Genomic DNA, 24422 nt, shown 5'->3' on the forward strand with positions numbered 1-24422 from the left:
AACGGAAAATCGGGAAAGGTGAGAGCGGAAAACGGACGGAAGCCTACGGCGAGAGAAAGGACGCGGAAGGCAGAAACTGACGAGTGCACCGAGAAGAAGTCAGAATCAGACGGCGATACATGAGAAAAGAAGGGATACCGAAGGTATGGAGGAAAGGAAGAGACAGGGGAACGCAAAACACGATGCGGGCAATTGCTCCTCGAGAGGAAAACTGCATCTCAACACTTGACACATTTCCACATGGCCGCGTTAAGCTGCGCCATCGATGTCGGAAGTCGCGCGGGAGGGCGTCGTCGGAACGAGGGGGTTGCGGAGGACAGCTGTGTGAACAGAAAAAACTTGGAGCTTCAACACGGGAAGCTGCGTTTCTAGAAGGAAGCGAAGCCAAGTCGAACCTTCATTTATTGAACAAGAGCCGACGGAGGTAGCTCAATGTCCACAGTGGCGCAGACGACCACACGATCCACAGCGGGTGAGAGCCGAGAGGCGTCGCGGGAGAAAACATGCAACGGTGTGTCTGCAGATAAGTGCGGGGAACCACTCTTCCGCGGCAACGCCATGGAAGAGGTCCACAGACGCACTCGTTCTGCTTGCCTGCTGCTGACGGCCGCCACGCGCTCTCCTTTAGCGCGCAAGCTTAACCGGAGTGAACCGAGAGACGGGACATGCAAAGGGCGTCTCTGTCACAAACGAGCCACACGGGACGGAAACTGCGAACGAGCCCTCCTTTGCGCACCACTTTCCTCGGGGGAAAACCAACCGGAGCAAAAATAACTGGGAGATGCCGCAGACATGAGGTGACGTGCGCCGAAGAAGGCGAGAAACCAGACGCCAGCGTCGCGCCAGGAGTAGCGGCCGTGCATGAACGAATCCCCAGAAAAGACAGAAAGCGCAGCGGCGTGGAAGAGCGCAGAAGGCGTGGCACTCGGAAAGCACGCAAAGAGGGAGGGCGAAGAAGCATGTAGCGCAAGATGATCTAATGCAAACTGCCGCGTTCGTGTCAGCCGCGCACTCGCAATAAATCAACGCCGCGGGAACACACTCTCATATTCGTGAACGAAATGCCCTAGATATCTTCTACCAGTTCCACTGAAAGAAACGAGTAAAGACGCCAAATCCAAAAACGCACCGTTGCGAAAAGCGAAACGCTTCCTTGGGGCTGCGAGGCCCGGCGGGCGTGGCGCGACGGTAATGAGGGAGCAGGCGTATCCTTGTGTCGCCGGAAGAGGGCAGCAAGTCGACCAACGATCAATGAAACTGAGTGAAAAAGCGGGAGAGAAATGGTTCCGTCCACGCTCGCGCGATGACGACGTATCGTACGAAGTGACCAAAACGCGGGACCGTCGAAAAGAGGTTCGTACGAAGGAACGAAAAATAAAATATCGGCGGATGGATAATATGGGGAAACGCATCAGATAGACTGAGAAAGATGAACAGTACGCTAGAAAGGCAAAAATGCAAAAACAGTAAACCGACGCGAGAAACGGTTTCGTCTCAGATGCATACGCGTTTGAAAAACACGTGCGAAAAAATAACGACTTGTATACCGCTGCGCGACAGCGGAGCTGCATACATTTTTACTGCATCCGGTCGTTTCTCATCCACCATAGCACTGCACTGCGGGGAGCATTTCCTTGCTTGACTCCTGTCTGAAGCAACGAACTTTTGCGCAGAGGGAAAATGGAAAGAACCTGAAACAAAAACCGTCCTCTCTCCCGGAAAAGCCACATTGAAAGAAAAGAAGCTGCCGCCGCGGAACCCCCCTGCTAACTGTGTATATACAGTCAAACGCAAAACGGGACAGGACCCGAACAGACACCGTGCGATTTGAGAAGAGAGAAGCCGCGTCCAGCGTTTTTTCGAAGGCGTTGGCGCCGCGCTACGCGTGGCGAAAAGAAGCACTCGTTAAATGTAGCTTGCGCAAGGACACCACCTAGCATGCCTTTATATACAAATAAATCACGCGCCGCCTCGACGATGTCGCTGCGCGCTGTCGGTACTGGTTCACCTCGCGGAGATGAGATACGGCATTCTCCCGTCGGCCTCTCCCCACTTCTTTGTTAAGCCGAGACGCTTGCGGAAATTGGCTGTCGCAAATTCTTGTCCACACAAAAGGGAATGCAATTCCATGATCCAGAAGGGACGCCAAGACCCGTGAGACCGGCTCAAAAGCCGCTTCTGCCATCGTCGGGGAACTAGCCGGGGCTCCGCGCACATCGCCTATCGAAGCATCGCCGCTGCCAGCATGAACACAGCCGCTTGTGCTTCTCTCTCGTGATACCCTCTGTGTTGACATTCCTCCTGCCGCCAGCATCAATTCCCCTGTAAGCCATCCCTTGAGAAAGACGCGCCTTCATCCTTCAGAGGGGGCGCTGAGCTTTTTCCCTCGACGCACTGCTGTGCATCCTCTGGCTGCTGGGGGACGGGAAGCAAAAATGTCATCCCGTCGTGGGCAAACCCGCATGTGAAGGGCCTAACAGCGTGTAAGACACTGAAGAGCAGGCAACCAGACGCAATACTCGAAAAGGTGCTCCAATGTAATCAACCACAAAGCAACAGACGATTCCGGCAAGACTCGGCGTGAGCAGCAACCGCGCGGCCTCTCCGGGAAAAACAGACTAACTCGCGATCCGTACAGCTTTCGGCATTCAGTTGTATCTCTACCGGCGAACACCACGCTTGGACGACCTAAGGGGCAAAGGACAAAAAAAAGGAGAGGCAATCCCAGCGGTAGCGTGTGACGCACACTGTGGCCCGCTACTAGCGGAGGGTACCGCAGATTCGGGTTCATCATGCGGCGCATCCCTGCCGTGGAATATCTCCAGCTCAGGACCTGTCCTGCACCTCTCTAGCGCCTATGCCGTTGTGGTACGAGCCGTTGTGGTGGCTCGCAGGATACATCACGTCGTAAGGATGTAAGAGTGGTGCAGACCGGGGACTCACACCTTCACTAGAGTAATGGAATCAACAGCAGTGTGCTATAGTGTGTGCCAACCGACAAGGAGTGGTCGAATCTAGTGTTCCAGTCGGAAATCTATCGAGGAAACATCCGTTAAAATGGAACCTGCGTGGTCCGATGTCAGACCGCGGGCCTTACCCGAGCTCTCCGTAGAACACGGGCGGTGTGTAATTAAATGAACCCCCTTAAGTAGTGTGGTAGACACAGTGAGACTTTGTCCACACGTCCTCAACCCAGCTCAGGTATTTCATCCGACAGTGAATTAGCGTTCTTAAGTGAAATTTTTTCAATAGAAAGTAAGCAATGAGCCGACATACGCGTGCTGATACAAGCCTAGGAATAGAACTCCCAGTATTATCTGAACTGCCATCCCCGATATGAAGAGGCATACCTTCTGATTTTGACAGGTCTTCTACGTGTCGCAGCAAATGCAGGGGTAGCGGCGATCCCAATACCAGCCAGGACACCGGGGGAATATCTCATCTGCTGTATGGTATCCTGGGCCCTGCTCTTCGGATGGAAAACTGATTGAAGACGGGCAGCATTGTGCCGGATAAGATCCCAGACCAGCTGTCTCCAGCTGGCCGCAGAGGTGGCGGCTGTCCGGGGGCGGCTAACCCGTGCTCGACAAGGACACGTTCGGTAGCTACGTTTTGTCAAACATCCGGCGACACAGAGGGATGGAGTCTCCGGCTGCACGAACTAAAGAAGCAAAAGGATCTGCTGTTTCAGTATGACCGTGTTATTTCGCTCCGGAGGTTGAAAATGTGTTCATCCGTTTGTGCAGCTTTTTACTCTCGACATGCAATCTTTCGAGACCGCTCGTGAGCTCTCGGCTTGCCTCTGTGTCTGTCGCCGTGCTTGCAGCCGCCGTCCTGTTGCTCCATGGGCCCGCGCAGGTACACCGTTCTATTTAGAAGCACGAAGTATCGTTGCAGAACGAAACCCACAGCATGGGGATACCAACCCAGGCAGGACAGCGCGTAGAGACGTTGCAAGCCCAACGGCACTTTTATCAACCGTGTTCGGGTGGCGGCAGCACGGAGGGTTGCAAATGAACAGCACGGTCTCAATACACCGCAGGACAGTGAAGACTCATCGGCAACTCCTCAACCGCTCTTCTCAGGTACCAGACGAAACGGTATTCGCTGCGTATCCGTGCTGCTTGCCGTTTACCACGACAGGCGTGATTCTGAAGCGCCTCTGCCCCCCGAATCACGTAGGGATGCCTACGTTCGGTTCAATCAACTTATGAATCCACCAGATGCAGTTGTCTCCCAGAGTTGCGTACTTGTGTGTGGAGCGCAGTGTAGTCAATGGAGGAAGGCTCCCTCGAGGGGGCAAACTCGAATAAGTACCGGGGAAGACGCTTGCACGTCGGTGGGCGGCAGGTTTTCGAGAGATCTCTGAAGGGAACGAGGTTAGTCTGTGAGGTTGACGGAAAGTAACGGCAGATAATAAACAGAAGATGCCTGGTCTCATTCACTATAAGTGTTGTTCCTGCGATGACACGTTGCAGCTAGTAAGAATCGCGTTGTTCATAGACGCCGGCATTGGCAAGATAAAGCTGATCGGAGTAACAAAATATCTGCGGCGCGCAAGCTGCCTTCCGTCACACAAAAGTGCAACTGGAGGCCGCAGCCCCTAAACGTGAGACTGGCTTTTGTTTCGTTGAACTCGTGCTGGGAAGGAAGCGGCGCATGTATGGGGGCACGCAAGCTCGACGGCGCCCGCAGACTGACCTCTGCCGTGTTTTCGATTTTTTCGAAGCTTTCCCTGCCGATTTCCGTATTTTTTCAAGATCTCCATGTGTTTCCGAGAGGGATGCAGCGTTACGCGAGCAGAGGCCCCACCCCACCCCCTGTGTCTCCCCCATCTTGGCCCTCGTCCTCCAACAAATGCGTTGGCGCGGCACAAAACCCAGAACCGACACAGCACGTGGGCCCACTGGTCTTCCCGCCGAGCTTGCCCTGGATATGCGGTGCAAATGTGGGAACGGGATTTGGCGCGCGCTCTTACGGCAGAGATCCCACCCCGGCACGTCACGCTGCGCGACGCGCGCCCGGTGTTATCCCCAGCCCAGGTCTGGAGCTCCCGCGCACATACCGTTGCCGCGCGCAGTAGGGGGGGATTTTCAGCGCACCGGAATCCCATCTTGGCCCGTTGCAGCCTTCTGCAGATGACCATGTGCGACGTGCGCGCTTCACGCGATGGGCACATCCTTCGTATGTTCACCGTCCGGGAAGCACGTCTGTTGCAAAAGGGAACGCGCAGAACCCCGACAGAAGGTCACCGCTGCGGAAGCAAGACCCTCTTCCACTCCCTTCTCCAGGGCAGACAGTCGGCGAAGACACACGGGAAAAAATCCAGAAAAAAACGCGTACGTAAGGGCGGCCATGGGCTGCAACATCCCCAGAGCTCTGCCGTTCTCAGCCGCACTGCAGATCAATCAAAGGTGGTGATGCCTTCTGTATGCCGGAAAGGGGGGGGGGCATTCCCTACTAGGAAGCACTCGCCCGGTCTGCAACACCTACACAACCAATGAATGCGGCTGTGTGTGGTGCCCACGTCGTAATTAGGTGTTAACTAGGTGAGTACTCGAGATTTCCGGATATTGCGGCTTGGTGAAGTCCAGCAGGCGACGGCGGAACAGAAATAGTCTAAGACTCGCCCTCGCAGCGCTCACACGCGTGGCCGAAGGCCTATGACCCGCACGTAGTGATACGGGCGCCTAAAGAAGTCTTTGGTTGGCTTCTGGGTTCGGCGCGGGCCCCCTCTATTGACTCTGTTCCATGCTGCTCGCGCTATCACACCGCAGTTTTGTTTCTGCGTCGACAATAATTCCGTTAACACACTCGGGGATCAAAAGCGCTCCCGTTGTAGCGCTCCATGCCGTCGTCACCCACAGCTCCGGCGCCGCGGGATCGCTTCGGCGGACAACGTGTACTCAGTACACACCAGAGAGCGCCACATTCGTTGCAAAGAAATCGACGCAAGGCCCAGTGGTCGTCGCCACGACCATGCTAGTCGGTACGAGCTTGCTCCCGCAAAAAGAGGAACGAAACCACCATTTGCTTGGCATCTCTCTGCTTTCCCCCACCGCTCCCTCACGCGTTGCCGCCGGCGGCGTCACGGACAGATAGCTCCCGCAAAGCGAAGCGAGGCGCCTGTTGCGGCGTGCCAGGAGACCGCGTCCAGAAGAACCTGCAATAAGCAAGCCAACATTTCTCTTCCTCCCTCAACGCCGCAGCAAAACCCGAAATCTCACGGCTGCGGGGTGGTGTGCACTTACCCTTCCTCCTCAGCGCGTCCGGGGTGCAGGCACGAAGACACAAAAACGTTTCATAGAAACTGAGCGGAGCCGCTATCGACTAGAGGAAGCGATCAGGGTTGAACCAGGCAGCAACTAGGTTTCGCAACTTTTGAGGACATCCAACTCTTCGTCACGCCATATGTTCGTGTGAGGCACCGAATGGACTCTTGTTTCCCGCTTAATTCTGGAGTTTCCAGCTCTGCTATCGGCAAGGGGTCGCAGTTCGTTCGCCAGCCCCACGACACAGTGAACAGCTCAGCATTCGAGAGGCAACGCTCACTCGCCCTGCATGCAATTGTTTTTGACGCCCCGAAATAAGTCGCAGGCAGCGAAGTGACCGTGATTTCTTCGATGCAAAAGACTGTTGGCGCAGGTTGCAATCGCCGTCGCACGCCCGCGACAAGCCGGTAAGGGAGCCGAACTGGGTATGCAGCCTTTCTTCAACGGGGCAGCAGCAAACCGTTATCACCGCGAAGCGATACTCTCCTTCAGGAGTTTTTTTGGGGGGTTCTGCGTAGTCTGGTGGCCCCGAGCGACTACAAGTGACTGGCGTCAACCTCCCAAGAGCGCCGCTGCGTCTGAGCGTACATGATTCGTGTGCTCGGGCTTGCTGAGCGGTGAATCTCTTTACACGTCGAGATATTCCGTTGTTCGTGTGCGTGATCAAAGCACAAATCACAGCCTAAACTTTCAACCGGCAGCGGAACATTCTTCAGAGCTGCTTATCCCGTGAGATAACTTCGCTAGCGAGGTCCTCGGCGTCCCAGAGCTGTTTTTACAAGACCATACAAAATTGCCCGTCCCAGTAGACGGCGGAACAGTTCCTTGTCGCGAATACGACGGCTACATTACAAGGGGGATCGCGCACACTAGCAGCAGTTCTTCTTGTCACGCAACTCTCGCTCGAGTTTACGCCAGCGATAGTTCCGTTGCGGTATGACATTCCTTGAAAGGTTTGCTGCGCGTTCCAGGCGGGGCGCTCTTATCGCTGAGATAGACGCTATCGTCCGCGGAACTGCCGTTCAGGAATAACGGACTACGGACAATTAGGAGGTCGTGTGTATGAAGACACTGGTAGCGGGAAAGTTATTAAACATGTGCGCCTGGCAGCGTCAGACGCTGGGGCCTGATGAATTCCCCTGCGAAAGTTCTTCCGCTGGGGCAGCCTCCGAACGACACGCGTCGCCACAGGCACTGCGACGGTTGCGACCCCAAGCTTGTCACATACGGCTGTGTATGCGCAGCATATAGTTACAAACATGCACGACGAGTGAACCTCGCCAGCAAAGGCCGGAGGAACGAGTGAACGCAGGCGCCTGGAGAGGCGTTCACGCGTTCTGATCAACGAGGGCCATAACCGTTCTAGCGGATGGCTTTCCGTCGTCCTGGAACGGATCTGCGTCTACCGGGCGGCCTCAGCTTCACTCGTACGTGGACAAACTGTCTGAAGGAGGTGCCGAGTCGTTTTGGCCCCAGCGTGCCGAGATCGTCTGCGTTTTCGTAAAGAAATCGACGCCCATCTTCCCGTTGAAGTGAAGCGCCCCACGCATGCTGTTGTTCCAGCCAGTGAAGGAAAAACTGGGAAGCGGCAGCGGTATCGGGACATTGATCCCGACCTGCAGGAGGGCAGTTACCAAACAACACCACCCAAGACAAGCAGCTGACGCCCCAACGGAGACTCATCCTTCAAGAAGGGCAGACAGCCTCCCTCTGTCTCAAAGGCGCAATGAGCCAAAATGGAGGTGCTGATACAATCCGACGTTGAGGAATCCCAGTGCCTCAGCCGCTCGCAGAGCCAGGATGGTTACAGAAGGCGCGAGGATGACCTTAGGAATCGACTCACTTGCCCAACAGAAACTGATTGCTGGAAGAAACGCGCCGTCGAGCCACTCCTTGTGAAAACAGCTGTGCCGTTTCCCTGAAAATCCAAGCGCAAACCAGCGATAAACACGATACAGAGGACACCGGGGAGACTGCGCGTTCCCGTTGTCTTTCGGAGGAGGACACGTACCAAGGAGCGTGCAGCAGCACACAGGGCTGCGCGAAAGAGAGCAGTTGTCACGAGAGGTGTGCCCCCTGCTGTTTCCTCCTGCCCTCCCCCCTCCCCTCCCCCCTAGCTTTGCCATGATAGCGCGACTTACATATTTGCTGCTGTTCACTAGAGCGATTGCTTCCTCGATGGACGCGACTTTCTTGACACACAGGACGGGCCCGAAGAGTTCCTCCTGGCCACAGACAAGATGCCGGTGCAACGCGAACAGATATGCGGTCGGCATGGAGCTGATCACCGCGCAGGACGCTTTGCAATCGACTTGCAAACGGAGGTGCGTGACTGTGGACTGCACACGCGGCTCAAAACAGGGTTTTCGGAATGTTTTTGAATCGGCTCCTGCTTTCATCGGAGCAACGGAACTGCAGAATCTGTGGTTCTTGTTTTGTATCAGGGTGTTCGTTGCGGATGTCTCCGGCCTCTTCGAGAAGCCTAGCGCCTGTGCACTCGTTTTTGCTGCTGCGTGGCAAGTGCGTCCGTCCATAGGCCGTCAGCCATCTTCACAGCAGCGAGGGCGGTACATAGATAGAGCCGTAGATCACATACCGTGTACGCAGTGATGTTGAGGTGAGGGATCTCGAGCACAGTCGGGCCGAGGAATGTACCGTTGGGATGCCCCTCGACGACCGAGTGAAGTCCGTCGAGGACAACCTTCGCGCCTTCACGCACGCTCTGCTTCACAGCTTCTTTGATGCGGATCCTCGATTCCTTGGAAATCAAAGGCCCAACGTCGACGCTCGGGTCGTCAGCGGCCCCGACTGAATACACCACGCCGGCCAATGCTCACATCTGAATGCGCACCCCAGCTGGCCTCGTGTACCACAGCGGAAAGCGTCATACACACCAGAGAGAGTTCTCTTGGTGGTATGGGCGAGTGGACCTGCTCAGCGTCCATCATCCGTGAAATATATCTGTTTGCATTCAGGGGAGGAAACAGACAAACCCCTTCGTGCCACGGACGCATCTCTTGAGTGAAGTCCACACTACACCTCCGGGCGGAAAGACGCCTCAACGCACCACCACACCCACGCGGCCTCGACGTCGCCAGTTAACGTCGCGAGACGCTCAGGCAGCTTTGCCTGGACACAGAGGGCGCGACTGTAGGAAGCAGCACAACATCGAGCATTTCTTAGTTGATGTTTTCGAGTTCGTGGGGATAGACCTGCCTTTCAAAGCGCTTGCCCGTAGCAAGAGGTCCTCCAACCAGTTGCCGGCCTCGCCGACCAACAACACGACGGAAATTGACATGCAGCGCTGGCCGGCGTCACCGAAGGCCGCGGAAACCACTCCATTGAGGGCTTCTTCCCTGTCTGCATCTGCGGAATACGCACAGGAGCTAACAAAGACGGACCCGTGATGTGCGATTCCTGCGCAATTATCACCGCGTGCAGTAGGTGCTTTCCCGGAAGTCTGCTGCCCGAAGGTAATTTTACGGTATTGGCCACCTCGAGAAGTGTGCCAGTTAGCGCTGGCAGTAATCGTGGTGACTTGCGTGGAGGCTAGAGCAACGCAGACTGTCTCTCATGGCGCCTGTTGGCTGCAGGGCGAGGCAGGTGACTAATGCCTACAGGTGAACTTACCCGGCATGATTACGGCATGGTTTTTGGCTCCCATGTTGCACTGGGCTCGTTTCCCAGACTCTCCACAGAGCTTGTAGATCTGTTCACCTGATGCATGCGGCAACAACATAGCAGAAACGTGTTTCCGGACTCCCACATGAGTATCGCAAACCACGACATGAAGCATCGAACCAAGTATTTCCGCACGTACGATGCTCCATTGCAGATACACGAAACACATCATTTCTCTGGGCGCGTCACGTCCCGATGCTCTTGAAAGTAGCGTGATATGGCATTTGACGAAACGGACCAGCGCCCTATCAGAGGGACTTGCCTGCTCGGTTACTCCCGACGAAAGAGACTGCACTGATCGTGGGATCCGCGCATAGCAGTTTCGCTGTCCGCGCGTCTCCATGCTGCATCATCACAGGACGAGTGTGGCACGCAACGTAGCCTGAACACGCGACTACGAAGGCGCAATCCCTTGCTCTTCGGAAGTCGATATTCCCCCACAGCCACTCCCCCCGGCGATATAGACGTCGTGTGAATGCCACGCTTTTAACGCGTGCGGCAACGGCAAGAGTACCGAAGCATCACGTCGCCGAAGATCCCCTGGTGATGTTCAAGAGCGTGCCTGTCCAGTGGTCCGAACCCAGCCCACTGGTCAAGGATGCTTTGGCCCGTTTGCCCGTGCAAATACACGGAAGGAAGCGACAGGCCTGCCGGGTTGCGATGCCCCTCTACGACTGACGCACAACCCCCAGATAGGAATGTGTTCTGGTTAATGTCCTTGCCCTGCTTCTGGCTGAAACAACCCGCTCGAAGGGGAGAACTGGCGACTCAGAAGGACCGACCTGCTCGCCATCATGTCAAGCCAGTAACGGAGATGCCACTGCACCAACAGGCGAAGCCCTGACCCAGGACGCTACGCAGTAGCACCCCCGCCCGGCATAGCTGGAAAGACCTACCACGACGTTCACAACTCCTTTTGGCCAGCCAGCTGCCTTAACAAAACTCATGAGTTTCATCGCCGCCAGTGGCGTCCGCTCAGAAGGCTTCAGTAGGAATGTATTGCCAGCCAGGCAGGCGATAGGGAACATCCATAATGGAATCTGCCAGGTAACACAGACCACCGCCACCACAGTCGGGCCACCGGTGTTTCTGTGGGTGACCCAGCGTGGTGGAGGTCTCCAGCAGTAACAAAAGTGGAGCGACGGTCTATGCAAACACTGAAAGTCCGTCATCGCCAAAAGATCTCCACTGGCTTATTGGACCGATGCTGACTCAGCGCCACCGTAGGGAACATTGAGATGCCTCTCGCCGCCCACCGTGGCAGCGGGGACACAATGCCCTTGTGGGTTCTTATCAGTAAGACGCTTGTTGAGTCAGCGAAAACCTTTATTTCTTTTATGATGGCACACCTCTGTAAGGCAGGCGGCTTACCATAGCAGGGAAGTTGAACGGCGTTATGCCGGTACACACACCAAGTGGGAGCTTGTACGTAAAGCAGTCCGTCGCCTCTGTCACGTTGTGCATGGTCTCTCCCCGAAGGAAAGAGGCAACTGACAGGCTTTCGTCGACAGCCTCGATGCCTCGTTGAACTTCAGCTCGCGCGTTTCGCAGCGTCTTCCCTTGTTCTGGGCACAGTGTAGTTCAACAGATGGATTTTGGTCTACGGAGTTTCTAGCCTTACTTCGTGACTTCCCCTCATGATGGCGGCAGCCTCCCTCCGTCCTAGCAGAGCAGCTGCACAATGAAAAGCTGCAGTGTCTGCCTTCAGCATTTCGCTTGTGCGCAGAGTCCCTAAACCCTAAACTTTCTGCGGAGCATAGAACGATCAATCCATGCCAAAGAGGGTGCTCTTAAGGAGCAAACGCCCCCGGCTACTGGCTCCTCCCGCTTCCTCCTTGCTCTGCTCATGCAGGTTCCACTGCTGTCTGACGATCGAAGTCGCAGACAGCAAGCATTCAAACTGGCAGCTTCGCACCTGAAGGAGCTGGTGGTGCCAGATGCACAGGGGCGCACCCGACGGTCGCTCGTGCGAGTCAGTTTTGGCAAAAATGGCCAGATCATGGACACCTTTTGCCGCTGTCAGACTCCACAAAGCACGTCGTCACCATCCCTCGAGGATGTCTGGTACAGCTCATACGACACAGCACCCTCTACTGATGTGGCAATACAGTGAAGTAATTCCGCTTCACCGATGCTCCACCCACCGTAGGTTATGATGTCTGCAAGTTCCTCTTTCCCACTCTCCAGCGCGTTCAAAAAAGAAAGTAGAAACTTCTTCCTTTTCGACAGGCTGAGGCGCTGCCATCCGGGAAGTGCTGCTTTGCAGCTCTGGATCGCAGCGCGGACCTCGGTTTCCGACGGTTGTGGATTCACCGCCAACAGATCCTGTTTGAACAAACAAATGTCGGTAGTGGACAACGGTTATGACTGTCGCTGAGGAGCGGCGTCGGAGAGGGACCTTGCAGAAACCACACAGCATGGAGGTGGTTCCCGGAACGTGCGAGGTGACACGGGTGAGCACTCTCTGATGAGAGAAAACCAATAGCGAAATATATATTCTGTCGAGGGCGACATGCCTGCCAAGGCGCCCCACAGTACAGGTCTTTGTAGTTACAACGTAGTGTCCAGCACCTTGATTGAAGGGCGCGTAGCAACCGTAGCGATCAGCCTATCTCTGGGGCTTGCTGCAGAAGAGCTGACTTGAAGACCGCCCACCGCACCAGAGAGTGCTCGTGCAGTATTCAGTCCCGAAGTGCCAGTATTCGCCATCAGGAATGCTTCAATACTGATGAATACAGCAGTCTGACGTTGCGGCAAGCCTTCTGAAAAGAGGCTGGCAAGGCGATACTGTTTAAATGGGGGGAGTGCCACAGCTTGGCATACAGCTCGAAGGCTGACGCGCATCGGACGGGGCACAAGTAAAAAGGTGCAAAACATGTTCACTAACGTGCGTGGATGGCGCAAGCCTTTCCATCTCGCGGTTAGGGACGGAGTGATATTGGCTATGTGTTCAAACACCGGCGGGTGAGTATTCTGGCTTACGTTGGTGGAGGGGCAGTGCACAAGGTGAACCTGGTTCTTATCCACGATGTTCGTTCTGCTCGTCACAAACTCGTTATCAATAAACATGGGGACTTTCCCATCTTTCATGAAAGGGACCAGTCGTCCCATGCATGTGGACATGGCTCTTGTCTCCAAGCGGCGATAGCCAAAAAGGTCTCTTTCTCTCCACATTGCCGAGAAATACCAAATACGCGGGAGTACTATTGCCATCGGTGTTACTAGCGCGCAGCGCTCCGGCTGGAGAAGAGAGGACCAAGCAGATGGACGCGCCATCTGGTCGGCAACCGGGCGGCTACATGCAACTGAAAATGTCTCACGTGCAGCATTGGCACGCGTCATCCGGTGCCATGTTGAAGCCCTCATGATGAGTTCTCGTGGAATGCTTGAGAATGCCACACAGATATGCTGGGTTTCCACCTCTCGTGGTGAAGAGTGTACGCAAGAGGACAAGTACGCACCACAATAACGAGCTTGCGCTGACGACGTAACGGATGAGCAGAGAACCGTGACAAGGAACAAGAAACACGTCGGAAGTCCTGATGAATAGCAGCTGACTTTAACAGCGTACTGACTATTTTCGATGGTAACATACCACAAGAGCTGCCGTCATATCGATACTGCACGCCGGTCTTAATAGGCGGAACAGGCGACGCAGGAAAAGTGGCCAAAAGGATGTAGCGAAAACGCTGCGCCCGCCCAGAGAGGTGAGGACAGAGCGGTTTTCGGCTTGGAGCACTTCTTGATCATAGTAGTGTAGGCGACGCCAGTGACGGTGCCACAGTTGAGGCATTTTAGTCTCACATCGGAATCCAGAAGCCGGATTATTGCCGAGTTCGCTTCCATGTTATGCGGTCCGTGTCAAATACAACGATGACGGGCGATCGTTCGCCTACGCTTAGAAGCGGTTGTGCAGCACTCGCGTGTGCGCTGAGGGCTGGTAGCAAGGTGTGAAAGTAAGTTGCCTGACGCATTACCCGTTGAGGGCTAGTCCTCGAGCTGTGGTCTCGGCTCTTTTTCCCCCATACCCTATGAATTGACCGTAAAGCGTCTCTACTGGAGGCTGCCATAATGGGTTCTCTTTAAAGGGGGGGGTGGCGGATCCCTTAGAGAATTTGAAAAAAACGACCGCTGGTTGGCAGGAAGAGCGGCAGGAGAGTTTCATTCTGTATCACAAGATCTTAGCTTACAAAAGGTGACCACTGCTCCCCCCGCGGAACGATGTGCCCCACTGTTTTCCGAGACAAGCCTGCGGTCGTAGACACAATACTGCACGCGCGTAGCCGCGGGGGCAAGGGTAGATACCCCAGAAATGTAGGGCGTTATGGGTACTGCCTCTGCCGAAATTCTTTATGTGACTGCTGTACACCAACACCCCACTGGACTGCTGAAAACAACTAAATATGTTGGATTTCACTATCCTACTACATTAAGAATATTCCACATCGGCTATGTTCTAGGTGTCCTGCTGTTGCGAGAACGGCATCAGGGTTTCATTGCCACATAGGTTATCGAGTGAAGACTGTGGCAAACGCGTTGCTGTGGCTTCTAAGTGTCCAGACTCGTTGCGTGTTTTGAGACCTGCGGCACCGCGTAACCGCAGAGCCGGGTTTCGGGGGCTGGGCGGGGGGGGGGGGGGGGGGGGGGGAGCCGATTAGTCCGCACCTGACTTCAGGAGTTTCAACAGGAAACGCAGCAAGGCTTTTGCTTTCCGTATTGTCCAAGGGATTGAATTCCTGGCATCTGATCGTCTCACGGCATTACATGCATCAAGATCTTTTCAGCAGCTGTCATCGGTTTGCGAAGCCTTGTGGTATGTCTTTCGCCGGCGATGTGCATAACTCGTGGAAAAGAAGATTCACTCTTGCAGTGGTAACTTGCAGGAACCGCCTTCGGGTATGCGTCCATCCCGCATTTCGTGTCTCGATTCTGCCGACTCTCTGACCAGTGTTCTCTAACGGGAAGGAGCATCTGCCCAGCATTTTGACGGCATTCATTGCCGGAAGGTTTCGTATTCCCCAGCCAGTCTCGTGGTCTCTCTAGCAATGCCGACGCTGTCGTCTGGACACCAACCGCGGCTGTCGGAATGTTACGATTCACTGCATCGCACCTGAATTGGCATTGCGCTTTGTCCAGGGGGCAGGCCTCCTTAGGAGACGTTGGATCATCACAAGGAATTCCCATTTTTGCCGGGGAGCTCTCTTCAACTCGTTGCGTGGTACGCGGTACATCCGTCTTGCCGGAAGGGCTCGATGGCTTGACATCCCAAGTGTACAACGGCTGTAACGGATTGACATGGCGACGCGTCTTCAAACCAGTTCTCTGCGTACCTGCCTGCGTGTGTGAGAGACAGCTCGCAGGTTAGGAATGGACGCACCGACCCGCTGAGCACAACCCAAAAAACAGGAGGGCGATATTCAGCCAAACTTTTGGCGTGTAAACCATACGTTTCTGTCGCGTGCTCGATTAGTCTTGCCTATATACTCTGGCAAGAACCTGCCCGGAGAAGCACGAACCTCCTCGAGAGGCATCTCCGTGGCCATGATGCATTGCTGCCTACGACTTGCCTGGGCTCCCCGAATGTCGGCAGTTGAACACGAATCAACGCCTCCTGTTTTAGGTTCTAACGAAATGCATCTGCCGAGGATCGTACAGAATCAGCAGGTCACGAGGAGCTTACTGCGTCGCCAGTGTGCAACTCATTCACTCTGACGACGCGAGTTCGGTCGAACACTGTGGCAGTGTTCTGAACCGTTTGATGGGAGCTTTTGACGATGTGAATAGCATATAGAATCTCTACCTTGTACTTGTTGCCCCTTCGATATCGGCCGTCATCAAGGGATAGAAAGGAGAGTTCAGTGTTCTAGCATGGACCCGAGGAAAGTTTTTATCAGTTCTTCCTACTCATCCACACACAACAGCGATGTCCATCAGACTGCACTTTGACTCTAATGCAAAGAGTTCGCCGTTGGGCGGTTTAGTTGAGTGACGGGATGGCGTATTTTCTGAAATTCCTCTGGTGCTGTCTTAGTCCTCGGGAGTTTCCAGGTGCACGTACGAGGGGCTCGTCAAGCTGCAGTTGGCATACCGACGTGGCCGAAATCCAAAACAGACGTTTGGAAGTGAAGCGGGGGCGTCGTGGCATGCGGAATGTGGACCAACCTATTATTAGTTTCTCCCCGAGCTTCTGCGATTCGCCGTAGGGCGGCAGATAAACAGCCTCTTCTGTCCATGTGTGCGTTGATGCGGTCCAGTTCGGGAGCACGTAGCTGAAGGCATCCAAAAAAAAGCATCTCCCATGTGGAACCTTCCCTCTCGTACAGTGTCATTTTACTGCGAATGGTATGCAATATCTGGCGGCACGGCGTACACTGGGTTGTTCGGGTTGTTGTGCCGCCTCTCGGGGCGGTGAGCTCTCCGGGTTGTTGATATCCTGCCGTGGTTCAGTCGCCAGCAGATAACATGTAAAGAAAGATACATCAGAAGGAACAGTCCTACCGCCGTTTTAGCCAAAATCGGTTCTCCATGCACGTTCTTTTTTTTTACCATACCAGCGCATGAATTACCTGGCAGCTCAGCGATAAACTACGTGGGGCGCCATTGCGCTTCTTGGATCCGCTGGCCTCGGCGTTGAAGGCGAGATTTGTGCCAACCATCTGTGAGGGCGAAAGGTCTGTGCTTTTTCCAGATAGTATTGCCACAATATACAACATGAAAAGCATCAGGGGACGTCTCCCACACGACTTGAGGGGCTCACCATCAAATGTGTAGCAAGGTCGGAAAATAGTGCAACAATCATGACATGCTGGCACGACAACTACACTCGAACACTGAGAGTCCGACGCCCCTGAGACCCAATCAGTGGTTCTTTCTCGTGAGAGTCTCACGCACTGAGAGGACATAGGTGCAGCATGAGGGCCTTGGGGCGCATGAGGTGCACTGTATCGTACAGACCTGCATGGCCACGCCAGTTGTAGTTGGGCAGTTACTGCTCTCTTGTTTACCGCACCCACTCATTTAGCAAGCCGATACCTCATCGTGTGCGAACGGATGCGTCAGTGGATGCATTTGTTCCTACATATCTCGCGGGTATTACAAGAGAAATCTACTGGGTGAGAACCACCGAGAGGCCACCTGAGCGGCGGCATCGTGGTCATACGCCAACTCTGCCCACTAGCTAAGTTGAACGTTGCGGAAAGGATATCATGCAGTTCTATGTCACTAGTAGTAGCAGTAGTAGTAGTTATGAAGCCGGGATCGTCTTTTCGCTTGCGATGTGCTTTTGAGTCAGTATTCGAGACACGGCTGGCGCGCTGGCGTAGGTCGGCCTGGACTATCAACCTCTCTCACCGAACACCGAACTTACCGATCTTTTGCACGACACCTTGGGGGGCGGGCGTCCGCCTCCCCGTTGATATCGCTGACATTCAGTGTGTCCCTAATAAACCTAAGAACAGGTGCCTTCTCGTCCTCGCAGGACGCCAGTTTGTGCTGCAGGTAAGACGTTCCACCCCTACAATGCAATCATAGAGAGTTGTGCCCCTGCGGCAACCTAAGATTCTATACTATAACCAATGGACCCTCTAAATGGTTCTAGCCGGTTTCGGTAGTTCTTCTGGGGTAAGACTCTGGATATTTGTTTGTCGAGATTCCGTCCTCTCCCCAGTGCATCAGGAAAACCGGGGGCATCAGTTTGTGGCATTCCTCCCTGCGGCTGAGCTGAGAGGGGCTGGCTCGATGGATCTGGCCGAACGTTTTCGCGTGGAGTGTGAACTCTGTGCTCTCACGTTGCTACATCAAAGGTTCTCACCCACCTCAGGGTCAAGGGGGTTCACGACACGACTCGTTCGGAACCCTTTCCGTGTCGGATAAAAGAACTAAAGAGCAAACACAGAGCGAAAGAGGCGGAATGGAAAGTCCTTAGCGAATGTAAATCCGGCGGTGTCGAAAGATGCAATCGCTAAACAGCAGAAACTGTAAAGAGTAGCGCCCTTTAGACCGGTCTATAGCTCGGTCCCGTCGCGCCGCTGGATCTTTGAATCAGTCCAGCAGTTGCAGCAGAGCCTTGCCCCGGTCGATAGACAATCTGCACTAAGAGTCGGTAGAATTTACTGCTTCACTCAGTGGTGAAAGCCTTGGCATAGCTCGATGCGAAGACGAACGCTTCTGTTACCTTGCTTCTCCGTACAACGATGAAGCTTTACCTGAACCCTGGGTACAGGGACTAAAATCCGTGGCAGCCATTCGTCGTTCCGAGCACCATTCCGCCCGTTGTGGAGCACCAGAGAGAGGCTCATCAAAGAAGGCTGGAAGGCCTCGGCTCGTGGCGATTATCTGACACGGCCTTGCCACCGTACCTCGATGTCACGACTTTGTAAGGAGTTGTCAGCCAGTCTAGATCTCTCGCGCCGGGTTCGCGTGGCGTGCCTGTGTAGGGGAAACGGCAGACGAAGGCCTTCTCATGAGTCCTGTGCCCGGTGAGGTCCGCTGGATTGATGAGGGCGTGTCCAACATCTCCTGGGTGGTACCTTACAGCAGACAGAATTTTTTCGGGGAAGGCACGACGGTACAGATGTGGCACTCTCACGTGTCGCTTCGCGGCAGCACCCTTTCCGGAGGCGAAAGCTATCTCCGGTTGAGTATTTGGTCTAAGGGGCCTACGAAAAAGGGAGTGTTTTAACTGTATTGGACAAGGTGCTACGAGTCCTGATGGGTGATTGCCATCTCTGTTTCTGAAAGAAGAAAGTGGGCCCCTGATTTCTATCGCAAAGTTCTTGCACCGTTGCCTACGGGATGCAACCTTTCCATTTGAGCGTCAGTCCCCGACTCCTCCCCCCCCCCCCCTCTCGGTGTCGTGCCGTGGTAACGTGTGGCTGATCATGTGAGCCTGGGATTTTTTTCTCTATGAACATCCCAGCATTCTCACAGTGAGGTCTCTGAAGTGCAGGAGAAGTCGCGTCTGTTAGTCAGGCTGCACACGACGCACACAAGGCTCGCCAGCGGGCGAAAAGCTTTATCCGAGCGCGAGGCGCGTGCAAACTGGAGGGCGCTGGCAAGACAGCTTTAGCCTGCTGACCACACTCTCAGGTTGTTGATCGCCTATCAAACAACCAACAGCCGAGAAGTTTTCATCCCCACCGCTCATAGGGGTTATCGGGGAAGGCCTTTTCAATATCGCGCGTCATCAACGAGCAGGACAGTCTGGTTCCTTTCCGGTCGAGTCCTGTGGCGCACAGGCGAATGGCAGGTAGAGAAAACCTGCAAACATTCTCTTTGTACGACGCCAAAGACTATCCCTACATGTGTCTTCCGACACTTTAGGCTCAACGCGTAGTGCCACGTTGTTTTGTACAGCAGAGCCTACCGTGTGGGATATCCTGCGGCTTGAGGGTGTCCAGATACATCGAGTCCTGACCATCCAGAAGAAAACAAATGCTATGCAGGCAATCAGGTCCATGCATTTCCAGAATCAAATGGCATGCTCTTGGTGGGCGGACATTCTCTAGATATAAGTATCTCCGGGGTGAAGTTTGTGCATGTTCCTCGGCGTTGACAAAAAGGCGCCTCCTTCACAGTTCAGCTTGACAGGGGGGCACACGGATAAGCCCTTGACTGTGAAGCCATCAGATTATTCTGGCAGGTATATACCTGAGAGTACCTTGCCACTATCCTTATAGAGTTCCATGGCAAATAGGTTTCACTGGCGTAAAACATAGGAGAGCCTCGACAAACTTACCGCCCGCTGAGGGAAAGGAAGGCACGCATCTCCCCCGATAATCTAAAAATAGAACACGACTGCAGCGGCACATCGGAAGCCTGTGGAGCATGACTGCGTGCTGATGGTCAACAAACTCAAGAGCATTCTGCGCTGCTGAGGCGCAAAGCGTTCCAGAATTCCGCCGCAAGCGAAGTTAATTCCTTGGCATCAGGAGACACAACGTACTGACGGAAGAAGCATCTGTGCAACGGCGCGGCTTGAGGAATCATCTGAAGAGTATTCATGGAACGCTGCAGTAAAATAGCTATGATATCCGCGCGGTGTTAAAGTGCTCAACGACGGGGACTCTGAATGGGTGTACTTGCATACTCCCATTTTGAAGTGGTCAACGCAAATTCGGAGGCAACAACGGGAAGACGAATTCACTTTCTTCGGCGCAAGGGCGGGCTGGGCGCCAGCAGTGCCTCTGCTCTGGGGACAAACTCGAGGCTCTATCTGTGGGTGCTAGTCGCGCAAGGGTTCCCCGAACCGTAGGCGATCACCCTACAGGATCAACTGAACGAAAAGCTTTCCTGATACATGTGGCACACGAAAGTTATTTCGTAGCAAGCCAACGGACTTCACCGGCGGCAAAAGCGCGCAAGCATGGCAGCGCCTTCGGCCCTCTCGTCCCTTGGTGGCGTAGGGCGATGCACCTCCCCAGCCTTCGAAAGCAGCGCAGAGAAAGCTACTGGTTGGGCTACAGGCGGGAGGTTTTCTCTGCTTTGTTAACCATTATAGAACAATCACCGCCACTGCTTTCGAAGGCAAACGGTGCTGGAGCGGCGTACGAGCGCGGCGCGTCGTTTCTTGCTACACGGGTCTCGCTACGACAGCCTTGATTAGCGCTGCCTCCTAGCCGAAATAATTCCGGTAGAGCCCCGGTCTCACATTCAAACCCCGCATCTGAACCCGAGCCAGCTGCTCTCGTGCACGCCCCACCGTGCCCCCCCCCCCCCCCCCCCGTCCGCGTGACGGCTAAGTATTCGCCTCCAAAACATTATGATAAGAGGATGGTACGTTACTATCCGCCAATGCCAGCTGGCCGTTTGTCTACGGTATAATGAGGGCCGAACCAGACTATCGACAACTCACTAGCATCGAGCCCAACGCCATCGTGGTCTTCTGGCCCTGTGCTAAGCATGCCGAACGACCACGCCCTCCCGTGGTCACGTATCACGTCTGGTTCCACTGGGAAGACTGGGAGAGATATTGATGGTTTCGTGTCGATTGTTACCGTCATGCAGCAAAGTCGTGCCATAAGTCGATTGCTTGCTACGCTGCTCACGGCTTGGCGAGAACGAGTTGCCCATAGCGGGCGCCAGTCCTCTGTCCAACCCACATGAGAAACCGGTGTTACCCGCAGTGCACTGCGGGTAACACCGGTTTCTCATGCCTTGTGGCCCCTTGGGAAGAGTGCTCAGTTAGCGCGACCCAAACTCGCTGTGAAACATTACCTGGGTGCCACCACATGCTCTTGTTGTACACAGAACTCAGGACATGAGAGGAGCAACGCGAGCAAGGCTAAAACCCGCAGTGTCACTGAGCTCCGGACACCACTAGCCTGGTCGGCGATTCCTCGTGATGAACGGAAAAAAAACCCAGCACGTATATGGTGATGAGCGCTCATCATGTGTCTCCAAGGGAGAGCGCTGGATGAAGGGACTGAGTCGAATTAGAGGACAGCTACCCATTGAAGTGCATCTTCACTGCGCAATCGAGGACATCTACCCATTGAAGTGCATCTTCACTGCGCAATCACCTTTGACAGCGTTCTCTTCACAGTTGTAACATATGGCGTACTGGTATTCGGGCGCTGTCTGCGGTGACAGCGAGATGGCGTGTTAGTCTTCGCAGACAAGCGCCGATGCTCTTCGGAGCAAAACCGTTGGAATGCGTAGCGTGAGGAGGTGGGTCCGACCAGAGTCCCTCGTCGCCCTGCGGTAGAGTTATGTGAATAGCTCGTACCCGTTAGCAGCTGAAGGTGGTACAAAGGGGGGCGCACAGCCGACAGATATATGGAAAGACCCTGTGCAAAACTAGTCGAGTATAGAATATGCCACTCAGAAGCCATCCCGGCAGATTTCCAACGATGGACACGACGGACGGGTTTCGGGGTTACCCTACCGCTGAAGGGAATCCAAAAGGGTACACACACAAAGACACCGAGGCGGAGAGGCGAATGGTCTCGTAGTGGGCAATCCGCCGTCCCGGACCCGGAGCCTCTACTTTGCTGTAGCGAATCAGTGGGACGTTCAGCTACGTTGGTTCGGATGCCTTTTGTTTCACACCTGATTGCACTAGAGCCTTAAAACGACTCCAGAATTGTCTGCCCCCTCGTGAATCAGATCGCCCTGGCAGGAGCACTGCGCATATCTTGGCAGGCCGAGGTGCCCGTGAATCAGTGCAGCGCGACACGCCCGCGTGAGGATGCGAGCACCGTCTCCAAGCGACCGTTCCCGGGGTTTACCGAGAGTAACACGACCCTACATTTTGCTACTTTGCCAGAGCAGTTTGCTCTTTGATCGTGGGGTGTCCGCTGGGCTCCTCGATTAATTTTTCGGGCGCGAGACGACTGGCACAGTGCTCGACCTATGTGCGGGTCCAGCAACGCGGGCGGGCAACGCACTGGGACTCGCCCATGCTCCAGTGCAACCGTCTCGCGGAACCCGCAGTGTGGACAAAAAACTCGCGACCCAAGGAGGGTTGTACACGGCGGCACACCCGCCTCACCCTCCTTCCTGCGCGTCATTTACGTTGTTCTCCTTCCTCGTTTTTGTGGGGCATCGTCTCCCCTTAGTCCTCTGCTGTCAGATCTTGCTCCTTTTGCCGATTATTCTAACCGGCAAGAAGAGCGATCTATGTGAAGGCGAGGAGCCCAGTGCGCGGTCGCGCGCAGAGCGCATAAGGGTCATTTTGTGCTGCTTGCTGCTGCAACTCCGTACGCACCAGAGGGCATCTCATGAAACCATTGTCACGTGCTGGCACAAAACGCATCTTGGCAAATTGATTGTCTTGATTGGCTCGTTCTGCGTGCTCCTCCGTTTTCTGCACACAACGGCCGTACGATCGAGAGCGTAGCGGGTCCAGTTGTTCGCCAGCCGTGTCTATACGCATCAGTAGAAGGAAAGCGACCCACAAATGCCAGAAATGGTAACTGCCGGATGATAATTTTCGCGTTATTTGTCGGGAGTCAAGAGGCTCCGCATCCGGGTAGTGGTGTCTAAGCTGCTGCCCGCGTGAGGTTCCTTCGTGCCTCCCCACATGTTTCTTAGGATCGATGAGGTGTCACACTCTTCAGCAGCAGAGCGATGGGTCTTCAGTCCTGTTTCTTCTGTGTGTATCATCTCTCTCTAGGGTCCGACTGCATATTCGCAGCAAATGTGTGCTAGAGGCGCCGGTGGTTGGGGTCCGTTGCAACAGTGCGTAGAGACCGTTTTTGTGTATTTTCTCTGCACTTTTGGCGCTCGTGTGGCGCGGGTGGGTCGACGTGAAAATACCGGTTCTTGCGGGGAAGACGTGGAGAGTGTTAGCTGCGATTTCCGCTGTCCTTTCGGCACGACATCTCTTCAATTCGGAAGCATTTGTCTTCTAGATCTGCTTTAGGGCCTGGTTCAACAATTGTCCGCCTACGCTGTGGCAGACTTCGTCCACCAACTGCGCGCGCTGTGCGCGGCCATCGCCAAGCTCACCGGCTCACAGGGTAGTCGCTCCGCCTCTGCGCTTTCTCTACGGCCCGGGCGCCTGCGCCACGCCGTAACTTCAGTAGCAGCAATAATGCTATATCGTGTACGCGCCTCACAGCTGGACTTCCTCCCTTTCTGGACGCAGCAATAATAAACCTGTCGGGCGCCCAGCACAGAGTAGCGTTCAGCCCCGCCCTCTGCGCGGCCCCCCCGTAAGATTGCCTCGCGACGCGCTGAGGAGGCTCCATGGACAGCAGGCTTGACTGTTTCCATATTTATTCAAAGAGCCCGACAAGATAGGCACGCGACGCTTGTGCTGTGCCTCAACAAACCGGAGGACTGACCGCGCGAGGACGAACACTTGCCACCCCCCCCCCCCCCGCCCCCCCGCGTCGCCCTTTTCCAGGTCTCATCACGATCTCGGTAAGACACGCGCGCCCAGCGTGCACTTCCCCGGTGTCGAGTCCCTTTCGAGGATCGCGTGTGAGGGTTCTGATACTGGGTTTTTTCCACGTCTCTGGCGAGCAACGCAACTGCCAGAATTAACATTCTGTGTGCTCGTGGCACACTCCAAGGTTCACGCCTTCGCAGGTGTGTAGCTCCCCTGCGATTCGGAACTGAAACACCTGCGCTTGAGGCCGCGTGCGTCTTCGCCCAAACTTTCCGGCAGCTTGTATCGTTCTTTGCCGATTACGTGGCAGCTTCCTAGCCGCTCTGCGTTGTAGAGTGAAAGTCTGTGTCGGCTCAACGTGGCTGGTTCTCGCTACGCCGCACTCACGTCGGCCTAAAAAGCCGTCGAGAGGCACAGGCACTGACTACTACAATTCGAGGGTACCTTTCTACGCGTGCTGCCTTCTGCAGTCCCCGCGAGCTCGGGTGCTGTACCAGCCCCTCGTGCCATCCTGTGGGATTCTGTCTAAGCTCATGACCCAGTGTGGAGTGGAAGGCAGGTCGTGGTGACAAGCCACGACCGCAGCTGTCACCCGAATCCGGCTGAAACTCATTCTGTGGCTTGACAGCTTCTCT

General features: G+C 54.9%; 1 protein-coding gene across 1 annotated transcript; it reads right to left on the reverse strand.

Annotated features, from left to right (window-relative positions):
- Nucleotides 1–7693: 7693 nt before the first annotated feature.
- Nucleotides 7694–13229, reverse strand: BESB_072840 (putative methylmalonate-semialdehyde dehydrogenase [acylating]; the record flags this gene model as incomplete). Its single annotated transcript, XM_029365657.1, has 11 exons — nucleotides 7694–7888; nucleotides 8116–8190; nucleotides 8414–8497; nucleotides 8869–9080; nucleotides 9489–9638; nucleotides 9903–9989; nucleotides 10216–10297; nucleotides 10850–10993; nucleotides 11325–11518; nucleotides 12098–12278; nucleotides 12936–13229. 11 exons carry the CDS (start codon nucleotides 13227–13229, stop codon nucleotides 7694–7696), a joined length of 1698 nt encoding a protein of 565 aa, XP_029218141.1.
- Nucleotides 13230–24422: the final 11193 nt, after the last annotated feature.

This window comes from Besnoitia besnoiti (assembly GCF_002563875.1).
Source record: "Besnoitia besnoiti strain Bb-Ger1 chromosome Unknown contig00007, whole genome shotgun sequence".
NCBI lineage: Eukaryota > Apicomplexa > Conoidasida > Eucoccidiorida > Sarcocystidae > Besnoitia > Besnoitia besnoiti.